The 27,841-nt window shown below is 46.7% G+C and overlaps 1 protein-coding gene across 12 annotated transcripts in view; it reads right to left on the bottom strand.

The window, feature by feature from the left end:
- The window catches only part of CADPS (calcium dependent secretion activator), a 221,040-nt gene that overhangs the window by 155,113 nt on the left and 38,086 nt on the right, over nt 1-27,841 (bottom strand). For all 12 annotated transcript variants that reach the window (XM_075053380.1, XM_075053382.1, XM_075053379.1 and 9 more), the window contains exons 2-3: nt 22,173-22,286; nt 17,333-17,665 (exon numbers count right to left, since the gene is read on the bottom strand). In XM_075053380.1, the coding sequence (XP_074909481.1) occupies nt 17,333-17,665; nt 22,173-22,286 (447 nt within the window). The remainder of the gene's footprint in view (nt 1-17,332; nt 17,666-22,172; nt 22,287-27,841) is intronic.

Here is a 27,841-nt window from a genome sequence, read left to right as displayed (position 1 = left end):
GATATTTTCGTGGTGTCCAAAACCCGCCCAGCCATGTGATGGACTCCCAGCCCAAAATGAACTACTAGCCCCTTCCCACGCAATCTCTTGTACACCCCTAGTAAAATTCAGCCTATAGCTGCTATGTTAAGACATTTAAGCTCGAACTTATTTGACAGAAGAATATCCAGTGTATCTTTCAGGAGAGAGAAAGGCTGTCACAACCTTTGCCCAGTTCTTCTGCCCTGACTATCAGAAGTGCAGCCGGCAGCATCTGCTTTGATCTCAGTTTTACTGCACTTGTACATGCACGGTTAAAGATCGCTCCAATACATTTGCAAACAGATCAAATTACTTTGGACCGTTTCCCAGGTAAGCCAAACTGTTAGTCCTTCCTTATCCTTTCATGTGACCTTTCCAACGCATTTTTATAGCGCAGATCCCCGATATGGATATAGTAGAGGTCTTTCTGCTGCCCTATAGAAGGATAATGGTATTCCCCCAGTGTTTCCTGAGGTTCCTCTGCTTAAAGACCTGGGTAGCCACTGTAGCTACAGCATTGCCCCTAAGCTCAGACTCATTCACGCACAATTGTCCTCACAGTCTTTTCAGAGGCTGCTCTGAAAGTCAAATCCTCTCCAGCCTGTTCAGCACCCCAGAAGGATGGCTAGTCCCTAACTTAAACTCACCAGATCCCAAACCATCCTCCTCATCCCCATCCCTTCGTCAGCACTCTTCCCCTTCGCTCTCTCTTTGGAGATACATGCTCTTCCACTGCGTTGTTCAGTCCTTCGGTCTTCATTTCATCTTTGGCCCTGCCCTCCTCACGGCTCCAGGCACACAGAGTTCAAAGCCCGGCTCTTCTTTCATGCTTTCCCGCAAGAGCCAAACCTTCACACATGCCGAAGGCTTGGCTGGAGACCTCAGCACGCCCACTGAGGCTGCGGCTGTACCCTGTACTCCTTGCTTACACCAATGCCCTGAGATCTCTCAGCTGATGCCACCAAGGCACCAATCATACACAAGCACTTTGAAAACCCTTCACAACTCCATCACCACCTTCCCGGCACCTTGTTACCTTACTGCAAGCCTGACTCTTGCTTCAACATCATTTATGACAGCTCGTACTTCCTCCTTGCTTGCTTTCCCTTTAAGTCCTCTCCAGAGTCTCTTTTGAAGCAGAAAAAGGAAGAAAAAATAAAAGGGGAGGGGGGATAAAAAAAAGGAGCTGACCTTCCTCTAAAGTTTGCTAGAAGTTATCTTGGAGGTTACAGGCTTGCATCCTGAGAAAAGCAGGAGTAGCACAGTTGTTTTAGATGCTGGAAAACAGAGTAGGCAAACCACTGTAGCAAAGCAGGACCGGCCCCTCCAGTTCAACTGTGTCCACACGTCCTGCCCGGGAGGGTTTCCCACCAAGACATCCCAGGGCAGCTGGAAAAGTTTTCCACACAGATCACTACCTTCAGGCCAGAGGGATGGTTTTTGCTCCGTCTTAAGGCAGGAATCATTACAGCCTGAAGACAGCTTGACAGCAGGCAGCTAATGTCATTTTTGAAAGGCAATGCTCCGGTTTCATGCTGAACTCTGTTTTACTTGGTGGATTTTTCTGAGCCCATCCCTCGCTGTTATTTGCTGGTAGCTGCTGTACCAGCACTGCTCTTCCCTTCTGCGGGGATCATGTTGGCATAGGCCGATTCACGTCCAACAGAGTTCATCCCTGTTGATTTCCAGTTTCATGTGATTTAATGCTGTCAATGGGCATTTACTCCTTTTCCCACATGACTTTGAGCCATTTTCTCATCCTCTGCTCACCAGCACCCCTCGCTAGCAGTCTGACACACCTCTCCTCAGCAGCCGCCACGCAGAAGGAGTTTTGTTATTAATGATTCTTATGAACTCTCCGTCTTTGAACAGGAGTGATTTACTTTTGATTGATATCTGGCATCCAGTAATTTCATGCAACAGTGGAGAGAGATTCCCTTCTGCTGTGGCATGCTGGTATGGCACGAAGCCTTAGGGAGACAGATGTGCTTGCTCTCCTGCCCTTGCATCCTGCGCTGCCCTTCCCTAAATCATCTCGCGCATCTATTGCTATCCTGACTGCAGATGAGACAAAATTTAAGGCATTGAGACACCAGCTCTCCCAGATATCAGGGTGAGTTAGTGACTTGTAGTCGTTCACATGGTGCTTCATGTGACAGTGGTAATCGCTGCCTTGGCCTAAACAAAATGTAGTTTGATGGTCATCATCCAGAAAATCACCCTTATTTTGAAGCAGACCAGGTCTTTTCAAGATCACTAGCGACGATGCTCAGATCAGGCCCATACTCTGATGTTACAACGCCAGTGTTTTTGCTGGTATATTTGGGATAGAAAGAGATTTTTTTTTTTTTGGTTCATTGATGCTGCTTATGTTTTTAGCCATACAATGGATAAAACTGCAACTGGCATTATGATAGGAAAGTTTAATGATCCCAATTATCTCCTTGAACGTATCTTTGGCTATTTTCATCTGCAGAAATAAAACTTCTACCAGCTGCCAGACATCCTCAGCTGTTTTGCAATCGCCATACACAAAGGCGGAACAGATTGACCAAGCAATGACCCTGAACAATTGCCTACGTTAAGTGGTAATAAAGAAGATCAGGAGTTACACGGCTGGCAAAAGAAATGCAGGGGAAAGGAGCAGAGTCACCTCCTGCCACCAACCAGGTGGTGCTGGGGGAGCAGCAGGGCTGCAGCTGCTGCCACCCGGAGAGAACAGCAGCACATTAATTAGCCAAACCATTAGCAAAACTGGTGGCCAGTTTTCTCCTCTCGCTTTGCTAAGGACCACACGGTCAGCGAGGACTTCCCAGAGGAAAGCTGTTGTACCAACCTCGAAGAAACCAGGCGGTCCTCATCGCAAATACTGCAGATGTTTATGGGAAATGCAGAGCTTCCCAAATACTGCTGCTGCATACTCACGAGTGGTCACTGTAATTTTATTATGGACCTTTGATAGCATATAAGCCAGTATTTCAAGTGCATTGCTCTTCTGTTAATCTAGCCTGTACTGTCCTCTCTAACTCTGTTCCCCCCAAGCATATCCAAACCGTGCCGCTCTCGTCTGACCCAACACTCACTCTCCTCCACAAAGTTATTTTGGAATCATTTTGACAGTGGCAGCCACAGCCCCTTCAGCTAATTTACACTCAATTGCTACTTAACCATCTGAGCACAACTGTTCCCAGCCAAAATCCCCTGTTAGGGAGGAAAAGGCCAAGTAAAGAGAAAATCCACAAGCAGAAAGGTGAATGAAGAACTGAGTTAGAAGGTGACTGAAAATGGCTGCTCAATATTTTACGTTTTTCAGAATTTGGATATGCACGGGGAGGGAAGGTAGGGAATGAGACTTCAAGCCACAAGGAGACGGTGGGTACAGCAATGAGAAACTGTTGCTTATACAACAGCCTGCATCAGAAATAAAGAGCACCGGGTTTTAATGGGATTTTAAAACAAAAAAATGAAGTGCTGTGCTGGCAAATTACATGCTTATCAAATGTCACAGGCATCACCTGATTTAATAAAATTATTGTGTCAATAGTTTCTCCATGAAACCACATCTCTGTTTTGCAGCTATTTTATCAGTCCTGGTCTCAGCTCTGTACGCAGGCGCACAAGACTCCTGGTAATGGCAGCCAAACACATGCCTGCAGCTCATTTCACCAATGTTGGACAACATGAGCTCACCAGCAAACTGGCAGAACTATCAGCAGGATAAATGACTGGTGTTGAGAACAAATAAGAGACCATTTAATTATTCTACTATTAGAATTTTATTATTTAAACCATCCAAAAGACTTTCTCGCTGTCATCTCTGGACTTAGCTAGGTCACAAAAGCAGCTAGTTATGTTTAGCAAAACCCTCCACAAAAGCCAACAGCTCATGGTCCTCAACCTGGGAACGAGGAACCTCTTCACTGATGCTCCTTCTGCTAAGGAACAACCAAGGAGTAAAGCCTTACACTCGATGCCTCCCTCCAGCACCCTCCTGCAATCTGTGCTACCCGCCAAGATCTCCTAGCTTTGTTGGTGACCTGGTATTTTGCTTTCTGTGTCCTATGTTTTACCTTTTTATGTTGGTACCTGGAGCAAAATAACCTCAGTATAGATCTTGCCCAATTTCCCTTCCTGTGGACTAATGACAACTGGAGACCTGCAATCTTGCTGCTGTTGCCAGTATAGCTGTAAACACAGGTGGTAGGTGGTCACGATGCAGAAATGAGCATGGGACACGTCCCAGCACCCATGAGAACAAGTAGGTACATTTAACCAAAAGTCAGCAGGGTGTAGGGCAAAGTCTGTGTGCGCTTCTCTGTGGGTCACTGTCTGTCACTGTGCTTGCTTCCTCCCCAGCACCTTTTGTCATTGCAAACCTCACTCCCCTGGCAGCATGCTGTCCTGGTTTCAGCTGGGATAGAGTTAGTTTTCTTTCTAGTAGCTGGTATAGTGTTATGTTCTGGATTTAGTATGAGAAGAATGTGGATAACACACTGATGTTTTCAGTTGTTGCTAAGCAGTGTTTAGATGAAGTCAAGGATTTTTCAGCTTCTCATGCCCAGCCAGCAAGAAGGCTGGAGGGGCACAAGAAGTTGGGAGGGGACACAGCCAGGACAGCTGACCCAAACTGGCCAAAGGGGTATTCCATACCATGGGACGTCATGCCCAGTATATAAACTGGGGGGAGTTGGCCTGGGGGGGAATTACTGCTTGGGAATTAACTGGGCATCGGTTGGTGAGTGCCGAGCAATTGCATTGTGCATCACTTGTTTTGTATATTTCATTTATTTTATTATTATTGTCATATTATTGTTATCATTATTATTGTCTTCCTTTCTGTTCTGTTAAACTGTTCTTATCTCAACCCATGAGTTTTACCTCTTTTTTTTTTTTCCTCAATTCTCTCCCCCATCCCACTGGGTGCAGGGGCAGTGAGCAAACGGCTGCGTGGTGCTTAGTTGCTGGCTGGGGTTAAACCACAACAGACGCTCAGAAGAGGACAGCAAAACTATGCATCTGCACTTTGGTCTCCTTTGTTGCGTGAAAAGCCTATAATTTCGGCCGGCCCCTCCTCTGCCCTCTCTAAGGAAGGCTTAAGGGTCAACCATGAACACACGAGCACGCAGCTCGGCTCCCCCAGTGCCCAGGAGCCCACAGGGCGCAGGAAACTGGTTGTGACTGGGATCCCAGTGACATGGGGACACCACACAGTTCAGACTCCAACCTCCAGCCCCCACTGCGCTCTCCTGGGCCACCAGCACTTGGGGCTCATATACAGCCATGCTGGGAAACTCTGCTCGCTTCCCTGCCATAGCTGTCACTGTTTAATAACAACAGTCTCCAACTTTACAGCATCTACAGCAAAACACGTGCCCCTGAAGCCTGACTTTGAGCTGGCTGCACAACCTGCAGAGAGACTTATACCTCTCTCCTTTGTCTTCTAGGTCTTCCCATATTACATGAACTTCAGCACAATATTGCCTTTAATCTGAAAATACTCTTTGGAAGGAATGGCTGTCACACCACCCTACTCTTTGTTAAATGGGGGGATGCAATAATTTTCCCTCTTTTGTTGTAATGACGTTTCTACAAAGACTTCACACCGAACGACAAAGAATGTTGTGCCATCACCTCCCTATTTTCTTACTGTCCTCTATTTCAGAGGCAAAAGAACTGGACCAAAGGCTACAACACATGAAAAACGCATAGATCACTCCTGCTAGGAAATATCAGTGCCACCCTGCATTATACAACAAAGTCTGTGCAATGGAGGCCAGCACAGTTTCTGTATGACTTTAAGCTACTACAGCTGCCTTTTAAATACACGAGAGGCTATATTTGAAGCTGTCTTGCATCTAATTCCCCATTGAACTTGCACTCTAATTTCTCACAAAACATGAATAGAATCAGATGTTCCAGAAAAACCATAGTATATTGAATATGAAAACTCAACACTGAAATAGAGGTAAGGAACAGCTTATATAAGTTGCATTCCCTGTAGTTTGGAATATTGAGACTGAGCCTTTGAAATGCATGAAATCTAGTTTGTTGATCATTTCCCAATTTAAGTCAGCTCAGTGGGAACAAATACGTGCCTACTTTGATATCCTTCTGAAGAAAATTCTTGGCACCTCATTTCTCTTAAGAAATATACCTATTCTCTTTTTATTTTGGTACTTTTGGTACTTTTTTAGATGCAAACTGGAGGATTAACCCAGCTGTATTTTATATTCACGCAGTACTTTCTATGGCCTGATCCATCTGACTCCCAAAGTTTTTTCTGAATTAAAATGACACTGTCTATCACATCCCAAGCTGTGGCATGAAGCATTTGTCAAGTGACACGGAAACACTGGTAGTCTGAAGAATGAAATGTAGGGAGTAGAGGAAAGGACTGGTGAATAACACATCTATTTTTTAAATAGATCTCTCTTCTGAAATACTGAACATGATATCGATTGCAAAGGGGTAGAAGCAGCCTTGGAGAAACCACCTCTTTCAGAAATAAAGATTAGAGAAAACTCAGTAAAATATTAATACAGAACTTTCAAAATATTCACTTAGTGGATGATGCATGTCACAAGAATGATCTCTCTATTTAAGATGATAAAAAGAAAACTGAGAGTAGTGTGTAACGTCAGGCTAGCACAGCTCAGTGAAAACCAGTCCAGATTCTCCAACAAGACATTGCTGGTTGACACGAAGACCCTGGCGCTCTGGCACAAGCATCCAGCACGACCATGTATAACCCCTGCTGTATGCAACTACAACAGTATCTTTCCATTTTGTTCATGAGATGGGCATTGAAAGTTCCTCAGGAAAGCAATAGGATTTCAGTGATAAAATACAGGAGTGAGGGTTGAAGTGCTGCAAAGCATTGAGGTTTTCATGTGGAATTCAAATTAAAGACCTACATGCAAAATTAAATTCTAGCAGCTGCATTGTATTTCCAGTTAAAAGGAAGAGAAAGAGAGGCATTAACATAGTGCAGGGTCATGCACCAGTTATGTCTTATTAAGTATTCCAGCCTTCCTTAAGATAAGCATCACATATGGGTTCTTTTGCAGCTAGCAGTTCCTTGCTTAAAGAGAGAGAGGTCTGGATAACACCCCTTCTGTCTCCCAGGGCCTCCTGGGCTGATTGACAGGAACATGTACTGCAGGGAACAAATGCTGCTCAAAGAAAAAACAAGATTACTGTCTCCGAAGGGGGCCAGTGGGGTCATTTCGTTGTCACGTCTTCCGCTCACCATCTCTGGGTGAGGTAAAGACAAAGAGGAGGAGTGATATTTTCCTTTCCTAATAAAACACAGGACATGCTGAGGAACTGGTTTTTACGGACGGTGGGTTGCACTGAATTCAAAGTTAGGGAAGCAAGAGAGATCGCTCAAAATAAACATGGCATTTTGAGAGTCGAATGCCACCTCTGGGAACAAGACCACGTGGAAGCTGAACTCAGAATTCGCACTCCAACCCATCTCAGTTACGTTTTAGGTTCTTTTTTGGGGGGATCAGCAATAAACACCTGATTTTATGTACCACCTTTGGCTACCGCGTCCCCCATGATGGACAACATTTGGCTTGGCTTCTCCTTGGGCAGACCCACCAGGTGTTTTGAGGCTATGCCACCCCGCACAGCGGCAATGTGCCCCACGAGATTGTTGGGTTTTTCAGTGCCAAGGAGTTTCCCTGAATTCAGCAACTTCTTCTCCACTTGCTCCCCCATTTCTATCAGTAGTCTCCTCTCTGCCAACGCAAAGGTAACACCTCTGGGGTTTATATTTTGCACCATCCCAAATCTCCTCTCCACTGAAATGGTTTCAAGCTATAATTCCTGAATGTTGTCACATTTTATGATGCTCAAGAACTTTTCCTAATCCTCTAGCTTCTGCAAAACCTTCCCCACCGCTTCAGCATTTCCCTCTGCACAGCTGTGCTGGGAATGGTCCATCTTCCTGACCCTCCCTTCTGCTCTGATCTATTCCTATAATAAAGCTCAGAGCTGGAAGCAGCCAGGTACTTGCAGAGGCAGCAGGCACCAGAACAGGTCTCCCAGTTAATAATCTCAGGGCTGAAGTGTTTCCCTTCCCAGAGACCTCTGCTAGTCTGCAAATGGCAGCATCAACAGATCAGCACATCATCAGCTACTTCAGTCCTTCATACTTTTCCCCAGTTGCTCCTACCCAGAGCCAGGAATTCACCACTCAACTTATTGTTTCCAAAATGCAAGGTGGTGGTAGGGAAATGGCATTATATTAATAAACATACATTGGAAATGAGGCTTCTGATCTGATGGGGGAAAAAAAAATAAATATCTGGCTAAGCAGCAGGAAAGTCATGCCAACACCTAGATTTTCAGTGAAAACAGAGAATTAGCAGTCCCTAAATAGAGGGGTTAAGGTAGATTGAAAATGTCAAGTCATTGATATTTTATAAGGTAACCATGGTTATTTTTTATGCATTCCTTTGCAGCATGAATGCAGATGATGAAAAGTATTCATGGGCCAATTGAAACAAAAATAAAACTGAAGAGATATCTTGATGGTAATTTAAACCTTAAACTGCGGAAATTAATCAGTCCACACAGACAACGAAGAGCGTTCAGCTGATACGGCACCACAAAAACCCCTAGCTAAAGAGATGACTAAAAACCATTTTACAAAGGATGAACATCTTGAAAATCATCCTGACTTTAGCCCTAATGTACCTGCAGGGATCAATACTGCTGTAGCAGGATAGATCTGGCCTGATGCGTGAAGTTGCCCATGTGGCCTCTGGATAAAGCACAACTGTTTCTAATTTAACTTGTACGAGCTGCTGGGAATGCAGAGGACCCCTGGTCCCAGCGTGCTGCAGCCCCTCGGTGCTGCCCAGCAAGGGGTCACTAATGCTCTGGATGCCTTAGTCCTCTCTACTGCTGCTTCCTGAGATATTTTTGCATGCTTTTCCATTAGGCTAACGAGCTCTCTTGGTTGCACTTGCCTCGCTGGCAAGTGGTGTCACCCCTTACAGTGAGGGCAGGGGAGCAGAGCAGCAGATCGGAAGGGGGGGGTCAGGAAACAGCGAGGGTGCCCAGTTGTGACAAATAACGACTGAGTGCTCTATTAAGCTAACTAAAAGAGGGCTTTGGTTCGGAGGAGTCCCCATGGGCTTCTGCAGCAAGTAATGAACTAAATCCATCTCCAGAACACTGTGGCGGAGGGGCTTTCAGCAGCCAAAACGTTTTGCATGGCAGCAGAGAGCAGAAACAAGAGGCTGTTCCTCTGCTCCAGAACCTGTCTGGATGCTGAAACCATTTTCTGTCCCTTGAATAATGCGCCATAACGAGCCACCGCTTGGTTTGGTGGAACAAGGGACATTTGGCTAGGCTGTGGAGAGGCATCCACACCCCTGAACCCAGAGGGAAGGCTGGCAGGAGGTAGCGTGGGAAGGATTCAGTGCAGAAGACTTCTTCAGTCTAATAAACATCTCTGGTTAGTGTTAGAAGAAAATGACTGACTTTTCCTCTGCAAGTCTTCACTATTGTTACATGACATTATAATTTCTCTGCTAAACATCTGCTCTTCGGTTGCACACTGTAGCCTGGTTTCTGTAAAGGGACTGTAGAACCAGAAGATCTCCATAGTAGGGCCAGAACTGGAAGTTCCTAGTGCACGAAAACATACATCCCCAACTGGCAGCTAACAGGGTTAAAACACCCTCTGATTAAATGAAAGCATCTTTAATTAGTTTAATTGACCATGCCTCAGCCAAGACCATCTGCTCAGCAGCATTTGCCTGCTCTTTGCAGGAGCGATTGATCAGCCATAGCTAGAGAATACAGCATTAGGCTACGTCAGATTTATTTTGTTTAATGGAAGAGCTAATTTGCTTTAAATTTAATTACGGGGGCCAAGATTGTTCTCTAAGTCCATAACAGCACAGAACATAAGCTGATCCTACAGCTAATGGACGCCCATGTAGGTCCGTACGTGTCTCTGCAAATCAGACGCTCGGTGATGACAGCTTGGGGGAGCAGGTCCCACCCTGGCGGAGAGCAATCACTGCATTTTCCTCCCCAAAAAGCAACAGCACTGGGGCACATTGCTGGGCTGGCAGGGCTGCCCTGCTCACCGCCATGTCCTCTTCCAACTGGCCTAGCTCTTCCCCACAGCTCTCCGTTGGATGCTGGAGGAGACCGTGTGTCGGATGCTGGAGCAGACAGATGTCCCATCTCAACCACCTCTGCTGCTCCTAATTATAAAGACACTAAACGATGCATCACATGTAGGGTCGCTGTTTCTGTACCACATGGGACCAACAGGGACAATCAGGGGACCGCTCTGTACCTCCTGGGTGACCTTCATCAGCAAACCTCTCCCAAACGGGGTGGTTGGCAGCCGAGGGTCCAATGGAGGCAGACATCGCACTTACCCCATCCCTGACATTGCTCTGTCCCCTCTCAATTTCTCTGCCCTCCCATGCCAACGTCACTCTTCAAAGTATCGCACCCTGAGCCGATGAAGAAGGGCAATTCCCCCTTCTCCCCAAAGGACCACATGTATCTATGTCGTGTTATTATGAAGGAGAAAATTTCATTCACTTCCCAACGCTTTTTTCTTTTTCAATTTCCCATCGGGCACTAAATCACTGCTGTCTTTGGGAGATGCTCGAGCCCTGACAGGCATGCTGCGGCTGCCACTGGCTGCTACAGGAGTAATTACAACCCTGCAGAAGGCTCCAGGCTGCCATTTCCGTTTCCATGGAAATAAATACTGAATTACTGAAAACAGAGTATGATGCTTTATGGATTTTGAGGCTTTTGATCATCTCAAAACCACCTTAACCCATTTTATTGGTGGTGGCTTTGTTTTAAGGTGGGGGGGGGAAACGCTCACAGTGCGGAGATAGGCAGAGCAACCGAAAGGTGTTTTGAAGGAGTGAAAGAGGGGGAAAAAAAGCCAAGGGGTCTGGCTGATGCCCTGCGGATTTGCAAGGGGGACAGCGGTGCTGGCTGAAGCTGCTGGTTGTCCACAGCATCCAGGTATCCAGCCCTGGAGAGAGGATCCCACGGACGCTCGCTGGTCCTTGCCTGTAGCCCCACTGCAGCCCTGGCTCACCACCCCACCCCGTGATGGTCTGTTTGCAGGGACTCTGGGGCTGAAGCAAAACCTCCTGCCCTTTTGGAGGGGTTGTTATAGCCAGCATTAGTGCTTAAATGTCCAGAACTGCAGATGGCCATTTCACAGGCATTGAGCTTCAAGATGAAGCTAGAATAAAAAGGAATTGGTTTATGTTCTTTAAAAATGATGAATAGGGAACAGAAGGGAGTGATCTGATACTAAACCTCTGTATCTCTGACTTGAAGGGACAGAGAGATGTGCACAGACAGGTAACTCCACGCTGTGCGCAACAACCTGGGCTTAATTGTCATCGCAAGGCATGCCTGGGAATTTTTCATCACAACAAACTAAATTAAATACTTGGTTTGGGGAGGATAAACACAAATCAAACATTTATTCTGAGGTCGCCTTAACCTTCATCTCACTGTCTGAGCTGTTACAGTGCCTCACAGGGTTTTCTGTCCCTACTTGTTTCTGCCCTAACTTGGGCTGCATCTTCCAAGTACCACCGCAGCATTTCTGCAATGGGCTCAATGCACTGCAGTGAGTCAAGAAATGAAGTTTGGGAAAACCACCTGAACTGCAGAGATGAGAGAGGGGCAGAAGGTGAGATACCACCTCAGCAAATCATCTCTAATACTGACTTGAGCTAAAATCAAACATTTGATTCAGGACAGAAATCCTAAATATCTTTTCTGCTAAAACTTCTGAAACCAATTTTTTTGGCAGCGGAACTTTCTGCTTTGTGAGAAATGTCAGCCTTTGGACACGGTGTCCTAATTCAGCTGCAAAAATAAATGTCAAAACAGTGAATTCTAGTTTTAAGCCAGCTCTGGTCGTCAAAATTTGGGTTGAAGTGTTTCCTAGCTAAAATCACAGCCCCCCCAAACTTATGAAACAATTCCAGTTGCACTGGTTAGAGGCTTTCAGCCCTTTATGTGAAAATAGCCACCAGACAGCGATGGGACTCAGTCTGTGTTGTAGCCCACTCACACATGCATGCTTCTCTGATGTTTTACCTTCTACAGATGCTGAAAAACCACAGCCATGTATTACCATGTATTACTCAGCAGACTTGACATGCATCTATTTAGTTATTTGTTTTCAAATCTAATATCTAAGGGAATTGGATGAAATTGGAAGCTTAGCACAGGTATTTTGCACGTTTAACAAGAATACCAGAGTGTACGCGACACTTCAGGCCCAGGAAAGAAGAGAAAGTCCGATTGTGAAGCCTGTGAATTCAGACAGTCCTGCAGGGACAGCGCAGAGTCCCATGCTTCCTCCAAAGCAGGAGGATGGAAGTGTGCAGCTCATCGCAGATGTGGTCTGGACATCAGCTACTGCTGCTGGATTAACTGAACAGCACTGTACTAGCTCTTTTTCTTCTCACTGTTGCTAAAAATGACTTTCAAACAAAGTCTGAGATAGAAAAGTAAATCACTGCCCTACAACTGGGGAAGAATAAAATGGAGAGAAAGCCACAGCCTGATTTTCAGAGATGCTGCCGCAATTCAGCCATCATGAAGGTCAGTGGGAAATACATGGCTCATACCCAAGGAAATGCCAACTGCAGCAAAGACCCAAGTTTGCAATTGCCCAACACTTATAGAAAATAGCTCCTGTATGATCCTTCCACAGTCACAAGTTAATTACAAAGCAGAAGAGCTAAACTCAAGCCTTGCCAACAGGTTCTGGACCAGAAACCCAAGACTGAAACACACTTCTCCCTCCACGATGCTTCTTGCACAGCAGAGGAGCTCGCTGCTGGCACCAGAGATACTCAATTCCCACGCTGACTCCAGTGGAGCAGAAACACCAAGCCACATAGTGTGTGTTATGCAAAAAACTTAAGCCTCTGTGTATTATTTAAAATGCTTTAGTCAGAGGTTGTGCTTAACACCACCGTTATCTCCACAACCATTCTGCTACAACACCACTTCCCATCTTTGTTTCCTAAAAGCCTTTCCAACTGCATCAATCCCTTTTGCTCTGTTGCTATCCCAGATCCTGCTATATCACTGCTATCACATTTAGAATATACTTATCTCATACCACCTGGGGATGTTGTATTAAAAAAAATATATATAATCCCTTTAGAAATCACCCTTCTTCTGCACAAACAAAATATTATTTCAGAAGTCAATGGAAATGCTGTCCTAGTGATGCAATCGTCATGCAATCAGTCAGTATGATGTAACAGGAGGCCACATAAAGCACCTTCCTTCCAGACTGCAGGAGAAGTTCAAGCAAGTGTTAGGGGCTCTTGGCACCATTCCTGCTCATGCTTTAGGAGGAAAATAACTAGGCAAAGCCTTCTTACCCCTTGCCTCCTTACACAGCCCCTGGGGCAGTTGCACCCTGCACACCAAAGCAAGGGAGAGCACGTCAGACCAGCCAGCCCCTCTGCTCCCAGCAGACGAGAGCAACAGGAGAAGCTGATAGGCTTTGCTTTTCTAAAGACAGGTGATTGACTGATAAACTGCATTAACAGCCCCACACTGCCGCTCCAGAAAGAGTGATGGCATTCAGACAGCCTGCCAGGGAAAAGGCTCCGTTTCCCAATTCCTCCCATGCACGGCAGACAAGCGTAGGTCAAAAATAAGCGTAGTTTATACAGCGCCAAACCACCACTGGGAAGCTTGCTATTGCCCCCAGAGTTGTTTGGGAGGTTTGCTCAGTCTCAGTGCAAAGCCTGTGGCTGGCACCATGGCAGGCTGCTGAGCCAGGGTCCACGGTGGGCTCCAGCAGGAGCTGCCTGTCCGCTGCCCAAGGGAGGAAAGTGCATGTATTAATCACCCACATGTGCACAACTTGAGCCTGCATGGCATTTCTGGGAATATTGTAATTTCAGCACATCCAGGAAAACGCCAGTGCTTTTTGTTTTAATTACAGCTTATTTACAAACAGATTATATACAATATTTTGTTCTTACAAAACAGGTGACAGAAGCTTCAATCAAATTATTATGAAAAAAATTTAAGTTGTACTTCCAATTAATTCCGACGACACAAGAGTCAGACCAACAGAGTCGCTGTGTCTTCAAAGGGAGGCAAATGAGCACTGCTTGGGCTGACTCTGACCGAAACACAATCCGGACCAAACCAAAACAGCACAATGGAAATAAATGACCATTTTTAGAGGTTATGGGGCCAGTGCCCCAAAGCTCAACAGGTGTGCCCTGTGCTGCAAGTACAGCTCCAGGCGCAGGCTGAGAGGTGTTTGCAAAACCAGCCGGGAAGGGAGCTCACTGCTGATTTCAGGACAGGCTGGCAGAGCAGAGCTGTTTACAGAAGACGGCTTGTCAAACAGAGACAGATGCGGCAAATAAAATTTTATGAAAATATGAAGTGGTGGGGCAGGGGAGAGACCAAGCGGCTGGAAGAAAGTCCTGCAGAAGCCAGTCCCAGCCCTGCCGTGGCCACAGCACATATCTACATGTAAAGTGGGGAGCCATTCCTCCCCTCCAGCTGCCCTGGGTCCTCTCCCACCCAGCACCAATCCAGGCTGTTGCAATGCTGTACATGCAATTCTCCTCTCTCCAGATGTCTCTGGCTTTAGTGCTGTAATGTTGGCACGTGCCTCTGGCTCCCTAATCGGTGTCAGGCTTCCCACTCCGATGCAGAGCGGCTCAGCGCAGTCCAAGGGGTTACAGCACAGGAGAGTTTCCAAGCCACGAAGGGCAGTGCCCAGGGCTTGACTTGCATCTCCAGCCTGCAGCAATCGGGCACCCAACTGCCATTGTGGCTTTGAAATCTGCCCTGTGTGAACTCCGAGAGCTTTTGCAGTAGGAAATAAGTTGCTACTAAAGTTTAGGTGGGAAAAGGAAAAATCTCCTGTTTCAGGGCTGATGCCGATGCTTCATCACGAGAAATCAGGAGGAAGTTTTCACGGGGGAAAAGGGGCAGGTTACCGAATCACTGCTCATTCCATACCATTTTCTGCTCTCCCCTGCAGCTCTGCTGCAGAAAACACACTAGTCAAGTGGCAAGCACCTTCAACTTTTGCCAGGAGCTCCCCATAGAAGCTAAGCAAACAAAAACATATGTAGGTCGATAGGTTTTACTTATACCCTACAACAGACTGGCTGCAAGCGATGGCTGAGACCCTGTGGGAAGAAGTAGTGGTCAACACCAATTTTGGTGCTTCACTGCAAGATGGAAGTGCAGAGCAGCTGCTGCTATTCTCCTAAGGGCTGCTGGTGGCCAGAGAGCTCCCGACATCCCTCTCCTATAGCCCAGATGACATGACCACAGGTAACACTGAAATAAGGGTCCCCACAGCAAAGCCTGCAGTTTCCCTGGGTGCTTACTGCTGCCTTCCCTACAGCACCTAACGGGAGAAGGAGCAGCAGCGACCTGCTCCCACCTCCGCTCCCCGTGGGGCAGGCTCCCACCCCACCATGCTGGCACCATGGCACCGTAACCACTTGTACTGTACCCCAGGAAAATACCAAAAGGCTGTACAACTGCTGGCCTGGCAGCTTTCTGAGCCGTGCCTTGTATAAAGGGCTTTCCCTTCTGCATAGCTAATCCTTACTATCCAGGTATTAAAACCAGAGTAACTCCCGTGCTAATACTTGCTTTCAACAGAAATTACGTCTTTCTCTAGAAACTTAAATTACAGGTTTTCTGCCTCTGAGTATTAGAAAAGACCCAGAATTAAATCCTTCACTTTCAGAGTAAAACCAGGACCTACTGCAGGAAACAGGTTGCTCAATGCAAAGGGGCAATCTGCAGGGAGCACCCACTGGGTTTGTGGTGTCAGCCAGAAAGGCTCTCATAAGCAGAGATCATCCACAAAGCAGGGCAGCCACGATTAAATACTGTTTTCTGCATCACCGGGACCCACAAAGCAAGAGAATAGGATCACACACACGCTCACGCAAAACCACCCTAGTTCCTTAGCTGAGCACAGGTCAAGGGAGGATGAAAGACACAGTGTTTGAGCTGGTTTAAGTTAAAAAAAAACCACTGCAGAACTGACTCTGCTCTCAACACATCCCTGAAGACATTATGGTTTTGATTTTAAAGAAGTCCTCCAACAGAAGATGGAGGCATAAAATCTGGTTTGTAAATACAATTTACGAGGACCAATGCAGTCCTTGCTGTTGCTTTTTTGCTATGAAGATGCCTTACTCAAGGACATTTATTATCCTCTCCCTACTCTGCCATTAAGGTCTGAGATGAGGAAAAACAAATGCAAGATAATTAAGCTCTTTACAGGAGAAAAAACAGATCAAACATAATTTTCTATGTCTTAAAAAGAATTGGAAATGTCTAGACAGAACACAGACAGAATTGGTCTCAAATGTATTAGTTTCAGTAAGGAGTTGAAGCCCTGAATTACGGGGGAGAGATTGAGGTCTGCTGCTCCTCCGAAAACATTCCACAGCATTACCTTACCCTCCCCGTGACTCTGACATCCTTTAACCTGCCTGTGATATTTATATCTGATAGCAAGGGACCGTAATCTGGGTCACCAACAGCCTGGACAGCCACTGACAACCCTCAGCAAGAGCTGCTGGAAATGCAAGCAGCACTACAGAGTCCCAGCTCTATGCCTCTGGGGAACTGGCTCTTACTGGGGGAGAAAAAGACAGGAATGGGAAAAGTTTTCATCTGTCTGGGAACTCATAGCACAAGCAGAGCCACCCTGAGGGTGTTTGGGACACTCTCTCCTTCCACCACAGGCACGCAGGGGTCACAGGGGCTCCGTCTACTTCAGGAGAACCCATACAACCTCAGTAAGTGAGTTTGCATAAGACATCTACCCCAGGGGCATCTGAGCTTCAAGTACTAATAAGGTTATTGCAGGCTGCCAGAACGTACTTCTGTCATTTAGATTGGTGATGTGACAGAGGAAAGGCAAGCAAGTCACAGCAAAACAGCCCACTTAGGCATCATCAAAGACCTGGTCATCCAGACACAGAGCTGGAGGAATAAAATTTTCCCAACTCAGCAATCCTATGGGATTTCACAAGAAAACAAGCACAAACAAGAGAAGGAGGCCCACCTGGGCAGCCGGAACAAAACTGGCAGTGCAGAAGTCCTGCCATGAACCAAACCCTGCTTCCTTGTTGGAAGTTCTCTCAAAAACAGTCTGGTCAAACCCAAAGTTTCCAGTTCATAATAGCAATATTTCCCATTGGCAAGCCCTTCCCCAAGAAAACCCCTTCCACTCCCACCCAACCTGGGAGAAGGACCTTACCTGACATGCATTGTACAGAAGCTGATGCTCAAATTTCTTGATCCCCAAAATGTTCTGGAACATCTCGTAGAGCTGCTCCTTGCTGAGGATGAGCTCCGAGGCAGCGCTCGCTGTCATCCTAGCCTGCTGCTTGCGGGGATCCTCTTCCCCACGGTAAATAGCATCAAACTTAGCCATCCAAGAGCTCAGGACCGTTTCCTTGCTGAGGCCATCAATTTCTGGCAGGCTGCGCACTCTCTTCTCAATGTGCTTCTTGAAGACCTCCCGGGAGTCATTCGCTGAGCACCCTCCGCTCTGCACCATTCTAGCAACGCGGTCGCTTTTCAGGAATACCTGCAAAAAAAGGGTGACTTCAGATGGTGTCAGTTAAAAAAAAATAAAAAATCCCCCTTAAGTACCACAAAACATGGTTTCACTGCTGGGAAGCCCACTAACTGCCTGCCAGTACACTTTCCAGCTCCTCACTCAACAACCACATGTTGCCAGATGGACAGGGGTTTCCGCTGTACTTTGGGAAGCATAATGAAATCAGGTGAAGCTTCTGCTTTGCATCCGCTAAAATGGAACATTTTGATGCAATTAGGACTTCATGCGATGTTGTGGTCGCACCTCACCAGATACGTAAATGCACTTTGGGAAAACAGGATTATATTTTGCTCTATCAAATGTTTTAATAAGGAAGTTACTGCACAACAACATTCGCCTAGCCAAGTTCTGCCCTGTTAGAGGGAGCCCAGTCATCTTCCTCAAGCCAACAGCATTGCTTTGCATTTGTCCTGGTTGCCAGGCCCCTGGGAAACCTCTGACCTGTGCAAGGAGCAGGCTTACATTAAGCTACTACACGGGAGGAGATCTCTGCAGACTGCCCTGCTGTCACAAGATGACAGGAATGGCATTGTATTAATTAATTTAATGTTACCTTCAGTTACATAACACGTGTGTCCCCACTTCTCCCATACCCTGGTCTTTCCACCCTGGGCAACCAGCACTGCAAGAGCACCGTTAAAACACCCTGGGAAAGGACAAGGATGAATGGCCTGATCTTTGCAAACTGATGGGTAAACACCAAGGCAACTCAGATCGCTAAAAGGTGACATGGCCACAGGCGGATGAGGCCAAATCCCTTCCCGCTCCAGCTCTGCTGAAGTAGCACAGGATGGCTCAGCACAACTTGAGGGTGCCTGGGAAGGCTTTGCAGAGAGAGCAGCCTGCAAGGTGCAGGACACTGACAGCAGAAGGGAGGGAGAAGGCGTTTGATGAAGATGCTCTTCCCACTGCAAGAGCAGCAGAAGGGTCAAAACCTAACAGACTCCTGCAGACCAGGAGATGTCATGGGAACGATGCAGAGCTGAAGGGCGAGAGAGGGACAGGGGGATATTGTGTTGGCTCTCCTCTCCCAAGCCCTGAACACAGGAGAGCAATCAATGCCCAGCAAGAACTGCTGTTTTATTAACGATGCTGAGAACGGATGAATGCAGCAGGCTGGGAAGAAGCTGTGCCAGCACAGGGGTATATCTGTCAGCTCTCAATAATTAAAGAGCTTGAGGATGACCTAAGGACATGGTAGATTTTTTTAAATACCTATCAGCAACATGGGACTCGATGTTCACAGATGCTTGATGGCATAGGCATCTGTCAGCAGTGGTAGTGGGTTTTGCTGCAGGACCAGCCCAAAAACGCTGCTGAGGAAGAGCTGGGCTGTTTCCTTCCAACATCACCGTGCTGGGGAGCGCTCCCTGCAGACGAGACAGGCAGGATGCCACCAGTAGCCCTCTTCAGTCCACGCTGAAACGATACCAGCACCTCATCTCCTTGCAGTGCTTAAATATGAGTGATAACACCCCAGGCGTGTGCAGGTGCTTTTAAGTAATAGGTGAGAGCTATCAAAATCGAAGCTCCTGAGGCAGCTGAGAAAGTCCCCAGCACACTGACTGCTGGAAACAGTGGGAGATCATGGTGTACAACCCTCAGCTCCCACGTCCCCTCTCTAATCATCCTCTCCGGCTGCCTTTGGCCTGACCCTGTGCAACAGCGCTAGTGACATCCCATACCTGCCAGCACCAGCGGCTGTGGTTATCCGTGGTCCTCCCCCCCATCAGAGGGGTGATGGCACTGCGAGCAGACGGACCTGACTCCCCGTCTCCCCTGAGCCCCAATTTATCCTCCCCGGGTGCAGAGCAGCAGCCAGCAGAAGCCAGGAGAGCTGCGGCTGGCAGAGAGGAGGCAGGCGCGGGGGGAGCGCCAGTCAGACAAAGCAGCAGAAAAAGACCGTGAAATAGGAAGATAAAAAAAGATGAGAGGTGTTTTGTCCTGCAGAGCGAGCTGCTTTCTTTAGAAAATACCAGGTGAATCGCCCAGCTGTAAGACTGCCTAGGAGGATTGTCAGGAGTCTAGAATTGCCGGAGCAAAAGCCTAGCGTGGGTGCATACAGAGGGGCATGCAGAAGGGAACTGGCCTCTGTGAGCTGGGTCAGGCATCTCCTGCCACGTCCATGGACAAGCCCCCCAGGTCACCTGTGGTCCTGGCTCTATCTGCCCACAGCAGAGTGGAAATGGGTCTAACAAAGCATTTCCGTAATACCCACTGAAGGGACTGCTGAGTAAAGTGCTGGTTGACAGACGAAGCTTTACTCATTGGAAGTAAAAAGACATGAGACAGGCTCTCCTGGAGTATCTGTTGGCGCGTGCTGGGCCCATTTTGCACACATGGATCTGCAGCGTTCCTGCAGGCACAGCGGTGCTTTGCAGTGGAGCCTGCTCAGCTCACTCCATCTTTCAATTTGATAGCGGCCCGTCAACTAGTCTAAGACTGGCAATCACACGCTTACCCCGTGACAGCAGATTTAACAGCAGAATGTGGCCATGCAAACATGTTCATGGCAAGAACAAACGCATCCCTGACCTACCATGTCACCTCTACCTCTTTCTTTCTCCAACAAAATAGAAATCACTCCCCAGGTAATGAACCTATTCTGCACTGTCAGTAAGTGGACCCCTTAGAAACACCAGCCATGTCCTGCACAGAGATGACCAGTTTCAGCTGAGCAAAAAACCAAGTTTTAGTATTTTCCAAGCCACCATGCAGCTTTATAAGTCAATACCTAAATGCCTATCTCTAGATAGCATCCATCCAAGGCACAGTCAACTGCATAAAACTCTGAGATTTGCAGGAGCTGAGATAAGCAGGATCTGCTGCAACTGCACCATTGCTCGACCAAGGGTGGGCACCCCTCTGCAGAGAAGGGAGGAAGGAGAACACCATTCAGCAGGGAACGCTGCTCAGGCACTGACAGGGGGCAGGGGCTTTCTGCAGCGAGGTTTTGCCTTGTGCCACTGCAGATGGTGCCGAGGAAGAGCCATGCTACAACTGCACAGAAGCTGAAAGTACATGGTGGTAAATTAAAGGAGACCGACAGTCAAAAAGAAGAAAAAGAAAGTTGCGCTAAAGGACACAGAGAGATGCGTTATACTTTCTGTGGCCTGTTTTAAGTAGGACAGAGCAGGTGGAGTGTCCAGTTGAACTGAAGACATAGGGCTTGCAGACACCTAGAGCTGATCAAGTGCTCGTGTATGCTTGATTACTTGGGGTAATTACACAGCACAGGACTTCTGGAGCTCGTCAGGACACACTTTCAGCCAGACCCACCAGTGAAACAGGGATGTATTTTGCCTGGTTTTAAGCAGTTTCCTTTTCCTGCCCAATAGTCTTATCTGAACAGATTACGTTGCTCTTAGATCCTAAAATACAGCTCACGCCATCTTGAAAACTTTCTCTGAGAGCATCTGTTCGGTGAAGCTGTGGATAAACTGATGATCCCTTGGCAATTTCTTTTCTGATAAGAGATGTAAATTACTCTCAGCTTCCTTCCTGTACAGAGGATGATGGAGCAGTAACTACTAGGCCGGTTTAATAGAGTTAATCCAGGGATAATTTGTGCTTTCCTTACACAGAAGCAGCTGCTGCCATTTTTTATAGAGTTAAAATTCTCTTCAGTTTTAGTATCTGATTTTGGTCCCCTCTTAGATTCCACTTCCAGAGAAATATTTTATGTAGGCAATTCAAAATCTTCACCTTTTATGACAGAATAGCTCTAGGGAGAAAGAGAAATGGTTTGCAGAAAGGCTAACAAAAAAATAAGCGACACTCCTCATACAAATCACAAGCACTGTTTCCTTCAAAAACAGAAGCACTTTCCTTCTGAGAAAAGATATGAAAGGCAGCATTAAGGGCTGCATACAAAGAGGTGCAAAAAGACAGACATGCATAATTATTCTTTTGCACAATTATGAATGATGCTTCATGTTCTTTGGTATCATCTAGTTTTGTAGATGTACATCCTCCTCCCTCTCCCTTTGCTTTACAGCACTTTTCATACCAAAGAGAAAAGACAAGACTCTTGCTGAAAATCCCAAAGTCATTAGACACAATGCAAAAGCTTCAGCGAGAACTGAACGTGCTGCCCAGTTTTCTCTTGGTATTTTTCAGAGGGAGCACATGACATGTATTTTGCATTGTGCCATCTTCCCTGTTTTAGAGTACACTGTTTAAAATATCAGGAAGATATTTAAGGAAGGACTTAAAGGAAGGGCGATCTTCCCCATAATCAAGCTATAGGATACACCGTGGTGTAGGGGTTGCCACGGTTGCCATATGGTTGCACGTTCAAACCCTGAACCTCACAAACCTTGTGATATACCAGACTTCAGACAGAAGAAGCCTTGCACTTGCGTTTGATTTGTACTGTTTGATAAAGGACAATACATTAGTTCAGAATTCAACCCCGTTTGTGAATAGTAGCAAGAACAGGGATTCACATGAATATTGTATCATCTCTCCTTACCTCATAGTAGCTTTGGACAGCATTTATAAATGCTTCATCTGCCACAATCTGGGTTTCTCCATTGAGAAAGGCCTGGAAACGATCTTTGATTGTCTGGAGCTGCTGCTTACTTATCTGCAAAACATGGAAAAGGAGAAAATAAGTCAAGAAAGGTTTATGTATGAGGGAAAAAACCACTAATTCTTCTGCAATATCTTATCAGGGTGCTAATGATGTGCACTTCTGCTCTCCTTTGGGGACTGCAGCAATAGATGAGGAATCAGCCATACGTGGGTACACACACACACACACATTCTTCAGCCTGGCAAGTTCATTTGATCATCGTGAGCACCTAAAACCACCCTCAACATCACTTCTAAACAACTCTGCCACCACAAAACGCACACAAGACTTTTACTGCTTCAGGTATACCCAAGTTAAAAGCAAGCTGCTGTGTGCATGCTTGGAAGAGACTGTTTCAGCGCAATCTCTTCCCCATTTAGCCTCTCCTCCCGTTCAGAAGATAAGTTTTTATCACTGAACGGGAAGCCTTGCAAGCTGGCTGTTGAAGATGGCACTCCTCAGCACTCCAGGGCCTTGGTCTTTCCTCGTTTGTTTTTTTTTCCTTGCTCATTTCTTTTGGCTTGTCACATATAAAACAGCAGTTGGGACCAGTGGTGAAAGAATTTAATGCCATTTAATGCCAAAGAGATCATACGAGGGCAAACCTCTTCTACTTAGCCTAGCAAGGACCTTCTCTGCTTTCTCTTTGCTGCTCAAAACAGCTTCTGTCCAGCATACAGTTGGTACAACTTACAAGATAGTTCTTATTTTGGCACAGTGACATCAATAGAAAGTTTACAAGGGTTTGTTCCAGCCTTGTAAGATAACATGACATTATTTTGCCAATTTATCTGTCAGTTTAAAAACAGATATAGCTAAAAACACCCACATCTTCACTTGCAGTGCAGTCAAAGTCACAGCAGGCACATAAGTCATGTACCAGCAATGCCAGTACAACAGCTTAAGATGCTGATAACGCTCATACTGAAGTACTGCAGGCATTTAACTGTAGTTATGCCTCATTTACCATGTGGCTACTTCAGGTTTGAGGATAAGAATTAATTTAGACAAAAGAGAAGGAAGCAAACAAGATGTATATATGACAACTTCAAACTTAAAGGGAAGAGAGAGCAGTAAGAATTAGGACAACTGTTTACTAATGACCAAAAGGTCTAGAGAAGAGGGGTTGTATGCCAGCAGAAGAAATCAGCCCAGTAGAATGGAAAAGAAAAATAAAAGCAATCACTCTAAATGTCTAAATGGCTTTGAATAAAGTATCAAAAACTACAGACATCCAAACAACTAGAGCATAATGAACCCTGGTAAACACAACTAGTGATAAAAAGCACGAGAGGGACCACTTGGAAAATTCAACGATAAATATCACTAGATCTAGACGATGTGCCACGCGGGGTGTTTAGGGACTGCAGTAATGAACATCATGAATACTGGTAATTAATTCTGCAACACCACGCTGAGTAGGGTTAGTGAGCAATGGCAATTTGATGTGATAATCTGGGATTAGTTTATCCGGGTGCTTATGGAGAGGTGTTCATCAAAGTGACATAAAGCAAGACTCAATATGCTCCGCTTCAGAAAACATGGAACAGCCTTTGCCATCCCTGGGGGTGCTGGAAAGACGGGTAATTGCCACCCCCAAAACAGCAGCCCACACTTCACAGGGCCTCACACATGCAACAAGGCTCAGCGTCACAGGGCTGGAGCAAGGATTGTCCCTCTAACCTGACCCACCTCAGCCTTGGTCATCATCTACAATGAGCCCTGTGGAAAAGCACTGCCAAAAGCTCCCGGCTTTAAGGCTGGCAGGATCTAATTTTTGGCTCTAAGAGTCCATTTGCCTTGTTAGGCACCTAAAACCCTTTGTGGCATTTGCCAATAGCACCCTAGACATCATGAGCCCTTGGGCAATATGCACAGCATCAGACATAAAGGAGGCTCCAAACCTATCTGAGCTGATGGAAGCCCTGATGGAATTGAAAAGAAAACTGGGTCAGCGATAAGAGGAGCCAGAGACAATGTAGTGATCGAGTGGGAGACACCTGTGGGAAGGTGCTAGGTCTGTTTTTATTAAGCATTTAATTATCTGGGAGAAGAGAAAAGCAGGATGTTAATTAAATGTATTGACAGTTTTGTATTAGCAGCCATTGTGAATGTCAGGCAGAAACGACGGGGCGATAGAGGCCGTATGAAACCAAGGAAAGAAACAGGAAAACTACAGGTAACACTGAAATCAGGGTGTTGAGGCACAAAGACAGACACACTAAGAGCACAGATACTCTGAGCCAGGAGGCTTTTCTTTTGGGATTTTAACAATGTGCGTGGCATTTTTTTGTTTGTTTTTTTCCAGGTTATTTCCTAGGACAACCTCCAGAAGTCCTTGCTTGTTCAATTTCTATAATGCCATCTAGCAGCAATATTTCATGCTCCTTCCTCAATACTGACAGGTTACCTTCAAAACAAATGATGCTCCTTGAAATTCCTAGAAACTCCCAATACACAGCTCACATGTGAGCTCCCGGGGGCTGTGGAAATGAATCATTGGATTTGTCTCTATTGGAGTGTCAGTTGCCTCCTCCTCGCCCTCAAGCTTTATGCAAGTATTTTCCTCATCCAGGGAAAAGGAGATCCTCTCCGATCACACCAGGCTGCAGCATGGCCCAGTCCTTGGCTAGCAGAATCCTCGGTCTTCCATTCCCACCAGACCGTGAAGCAGCACTGGTGTATTGATCTGCGTCTGTGCCGCTGTTACGGACGTTATCAAGAAAGCAGACAATCTGAGCCAGAATTAAGCTCCTTTCATATTAAATTTAGCTTCTGCAGCACAGCAGCAGCCGCCTGGTGCAGAAAGTCAGCACCAGCCGGGAAGCGGAGCGTAGTCAGATCCCGCAGGTCAACGAAATCTGCCCAGCACGCTCCATCTCCTATTTTACGCCTCTTCCCCTCCCGTCAGGCACTGAGGGCATTGCTGCCGAAGCCCAGAACTGCCCCTCGGGCAGCCGGGAGGCACCACCTCCCCGGCAGAGGCTGGACCGGGGCAGGGGGATCACTTCACCCCCAACATGACGCTCCAAAGCCTTTAAGCAGGGCCAAGCAATGCCGCCAACCCACCACAGGCTTAGAAGAGCACGTGCCCTGAACACCCACCTGGAAGCTTAAGTGTTTTAAAGGCAGGGGTGTTACTTTATCTCTCATTATTAGAGGCACCAGCGATGAGCTAGAAATCCACATGAAGCAAGCCAACAGCTTCTGCAGATCCAGTAAGGCCACTAAGGGGCCAATACAAACCACTTCCCATTTAGTTACCTTCCATAGTGCGCTTACAAATAGCGGAAAACAACAGAATTGCTTCCCCCTCGAAGCCCATCAGTACAATAGCACAGCCTTCGCACCAGCTACGGCCGGAGGCGAAGCCCTGTTGGGTTGCGAGCCCTGCGGGTGTAAGACTGGGGGGGGGGGCAGAGCATCCCTGCCCCTGATGCAAATACAAATCCAGGTGCCGTCACACAGGAGAGAAGTAGAGAACTGGGAGTAAGCAGGAGTACTGTGGTGGGTGGAAGAAGTTTATTCTATTTACCTTCCCTCGCTTTTCCAACCCTCACTGCTTTTCCCCACAACTGCTTTCAGTGTGTGACAGCCGTTAAAGAAGTAACAGTCATTTCTGCATTTGACAGACATTGCAGAACACCCTGCTTGCATGCAGTGACTCTGGACCCAAGTGAAGCTCCGAAGTTAATATTGTGGTGAGTTTATGCAGAGTGTTTCACAGCCTTTATCTATCTAAAGCATGTGAGTACTTAAGTTGCCAGATACACACATGCATATTAAAAATGTAATTAATTGAGTCAGAGATGATGAACTCCTGGCACAGGTATCAGGCAGCGTTCCCATGGAGCTTTGGGCTGGCATCCTTAGTGGATTGCACGGCTTTTTATAAGAAGCTTGGCAGAGGTCTTCTCCATAACAGACTAAATTACGGCAAAGAGCTCACCACTGACTAGATGTGGGTATCCAAATGCTCCCTACCTTCTTGGTCTAAATACTTTTTTTTAAAGAGAAACTGCATTCCCAGCACAATCTAGTGACCTCAGAAATAGGGTGGAACAATCTCTGGCATGTGCCATGTCCCCACCATGGTCACAAGCAAGTCACAGAGGCAATTTCTTGAATGTGCTTGATGGAGATCTCAGCAAATGGCACACCAGCCTCCTCGGGACAAATGCTCACTGGCAGCTTTCTTGCTACGTGTTATTTCTGCACATATTCCATCTGACTCAGAGCCGAACACAAACCTGAATGCACGGAGCTATGGCACCTTCTCCAGAATTGTTCCAGCCAGCGAACAGCTGGCACCATCTCTGCACATGGTCTCCAGCCTCCTTCGCCTACACCGTGGGAACGCAAACATCGCAAAGAGGAGCTGCTTGGCACAGAAAAGTTCCCTAAAAAAGTTATACACAGCAACGTGCCCCGCTAATCCATCCTCTCTCCAGAACGTTTTGCTGTGTCTGAGCATGCAGGAATAAATACGGCCATACAGCTCGCTGCTTAGGGTCTATATTACACACTAAGACGTTTTATACCCCATGCTGTATCATGGATGGGCTCAAAGCAGAGTCTCAGATTTAGGTGCTTTGAACCTCAAAGAACCAGAACAACTTCTGCAGATCATCACTTTTTTAAAGTGAACTTTCAAACCTGCATGTGTGAAGAAAACAAGATGACTTGCACTTGCAGGACAATTGTCTTTCCAAGCTTTGTATGATGCACACCAACAGTATTAAATGTCCAAGAGCCACAGATGACATGCCTCGAAAGCTAATAGAAAGGAGCATTTCATAAGAATTTATAAGAATTCTTGCGTAATGTTGCAGTGAGGGTGGTCCAGCACTGAGATGGGGGGCCAGAGAGGCTGTGTCATCTCCAGCCTTGCAAATTTTCACAACCTGATTGCGTGAACATAATCTGGTTTGGTAGGGAGCCCTGCTTTGAGCAGAGAAATTGGGCCAGAGACCTCCAGAAGTCCCTTGCAACCTCCATTACGCTATGGCAGTACCATATCCAGCAGAAGGTTTGCAAGGACAGGCCATCCTAGATTGCAGATTGCCAAATGTTTTAGGGCTAACCGTTGATTTTTCAGTGACAGGCTACAGAATAACCCATCCACAGCTGTACGTGTACTCAAACCAGCTAATAAAGCCATATCCATCAATGTGACAGCTGCTGGAATAGCTGTCAGATCTGAACTCTGTAGAAGGAGGTTTTCAGGTGAAAGGCACCCCTGGGTTGGAGGGGTGACCCCCTTTACTGCCACACTTGAACACCTCTGATCGAGGACTGGGTGTTTCGGTGCACTGACGGCTAACGGTGCCCTTGCACCCAGCGCACCCCACCAGAAGGGTCTGCCCCGCAGCCAGGACTCAAGGCTGCACCGCGGTGCTGCACGCCGGTCCCTGACGGCTCAGCCCATCAGTATCACCCGTGTCTCGCAGGAATCGCTTCAGCTGGGGACTGCAGTTAATTCCCAGGGGAAGCACCTCTGCCTTTTGTCTAGAGACACCAAAAGCAGCACAGAGCTCTCCCTCCTCAGGGCACCCGCCGTTCAGGTA

This window comes from Buteo buteo, chromosome 21 (assembly GCF_964188355.1).
Source record: "Buteo buteo chromosome 21, bButBut1.hap1.1, whole genome shotgun sequence".
Lineage (NCBI taxonomy): Eukaryota > Metazoa > Chordata > Aves > Accipitriformes > Accipitridae > Buteo > Buteo buteo.
Note: the sequence above shows the minus strand (reverse complement) of the source record. Positions and strands in the feature narration are given on the sequence as shown.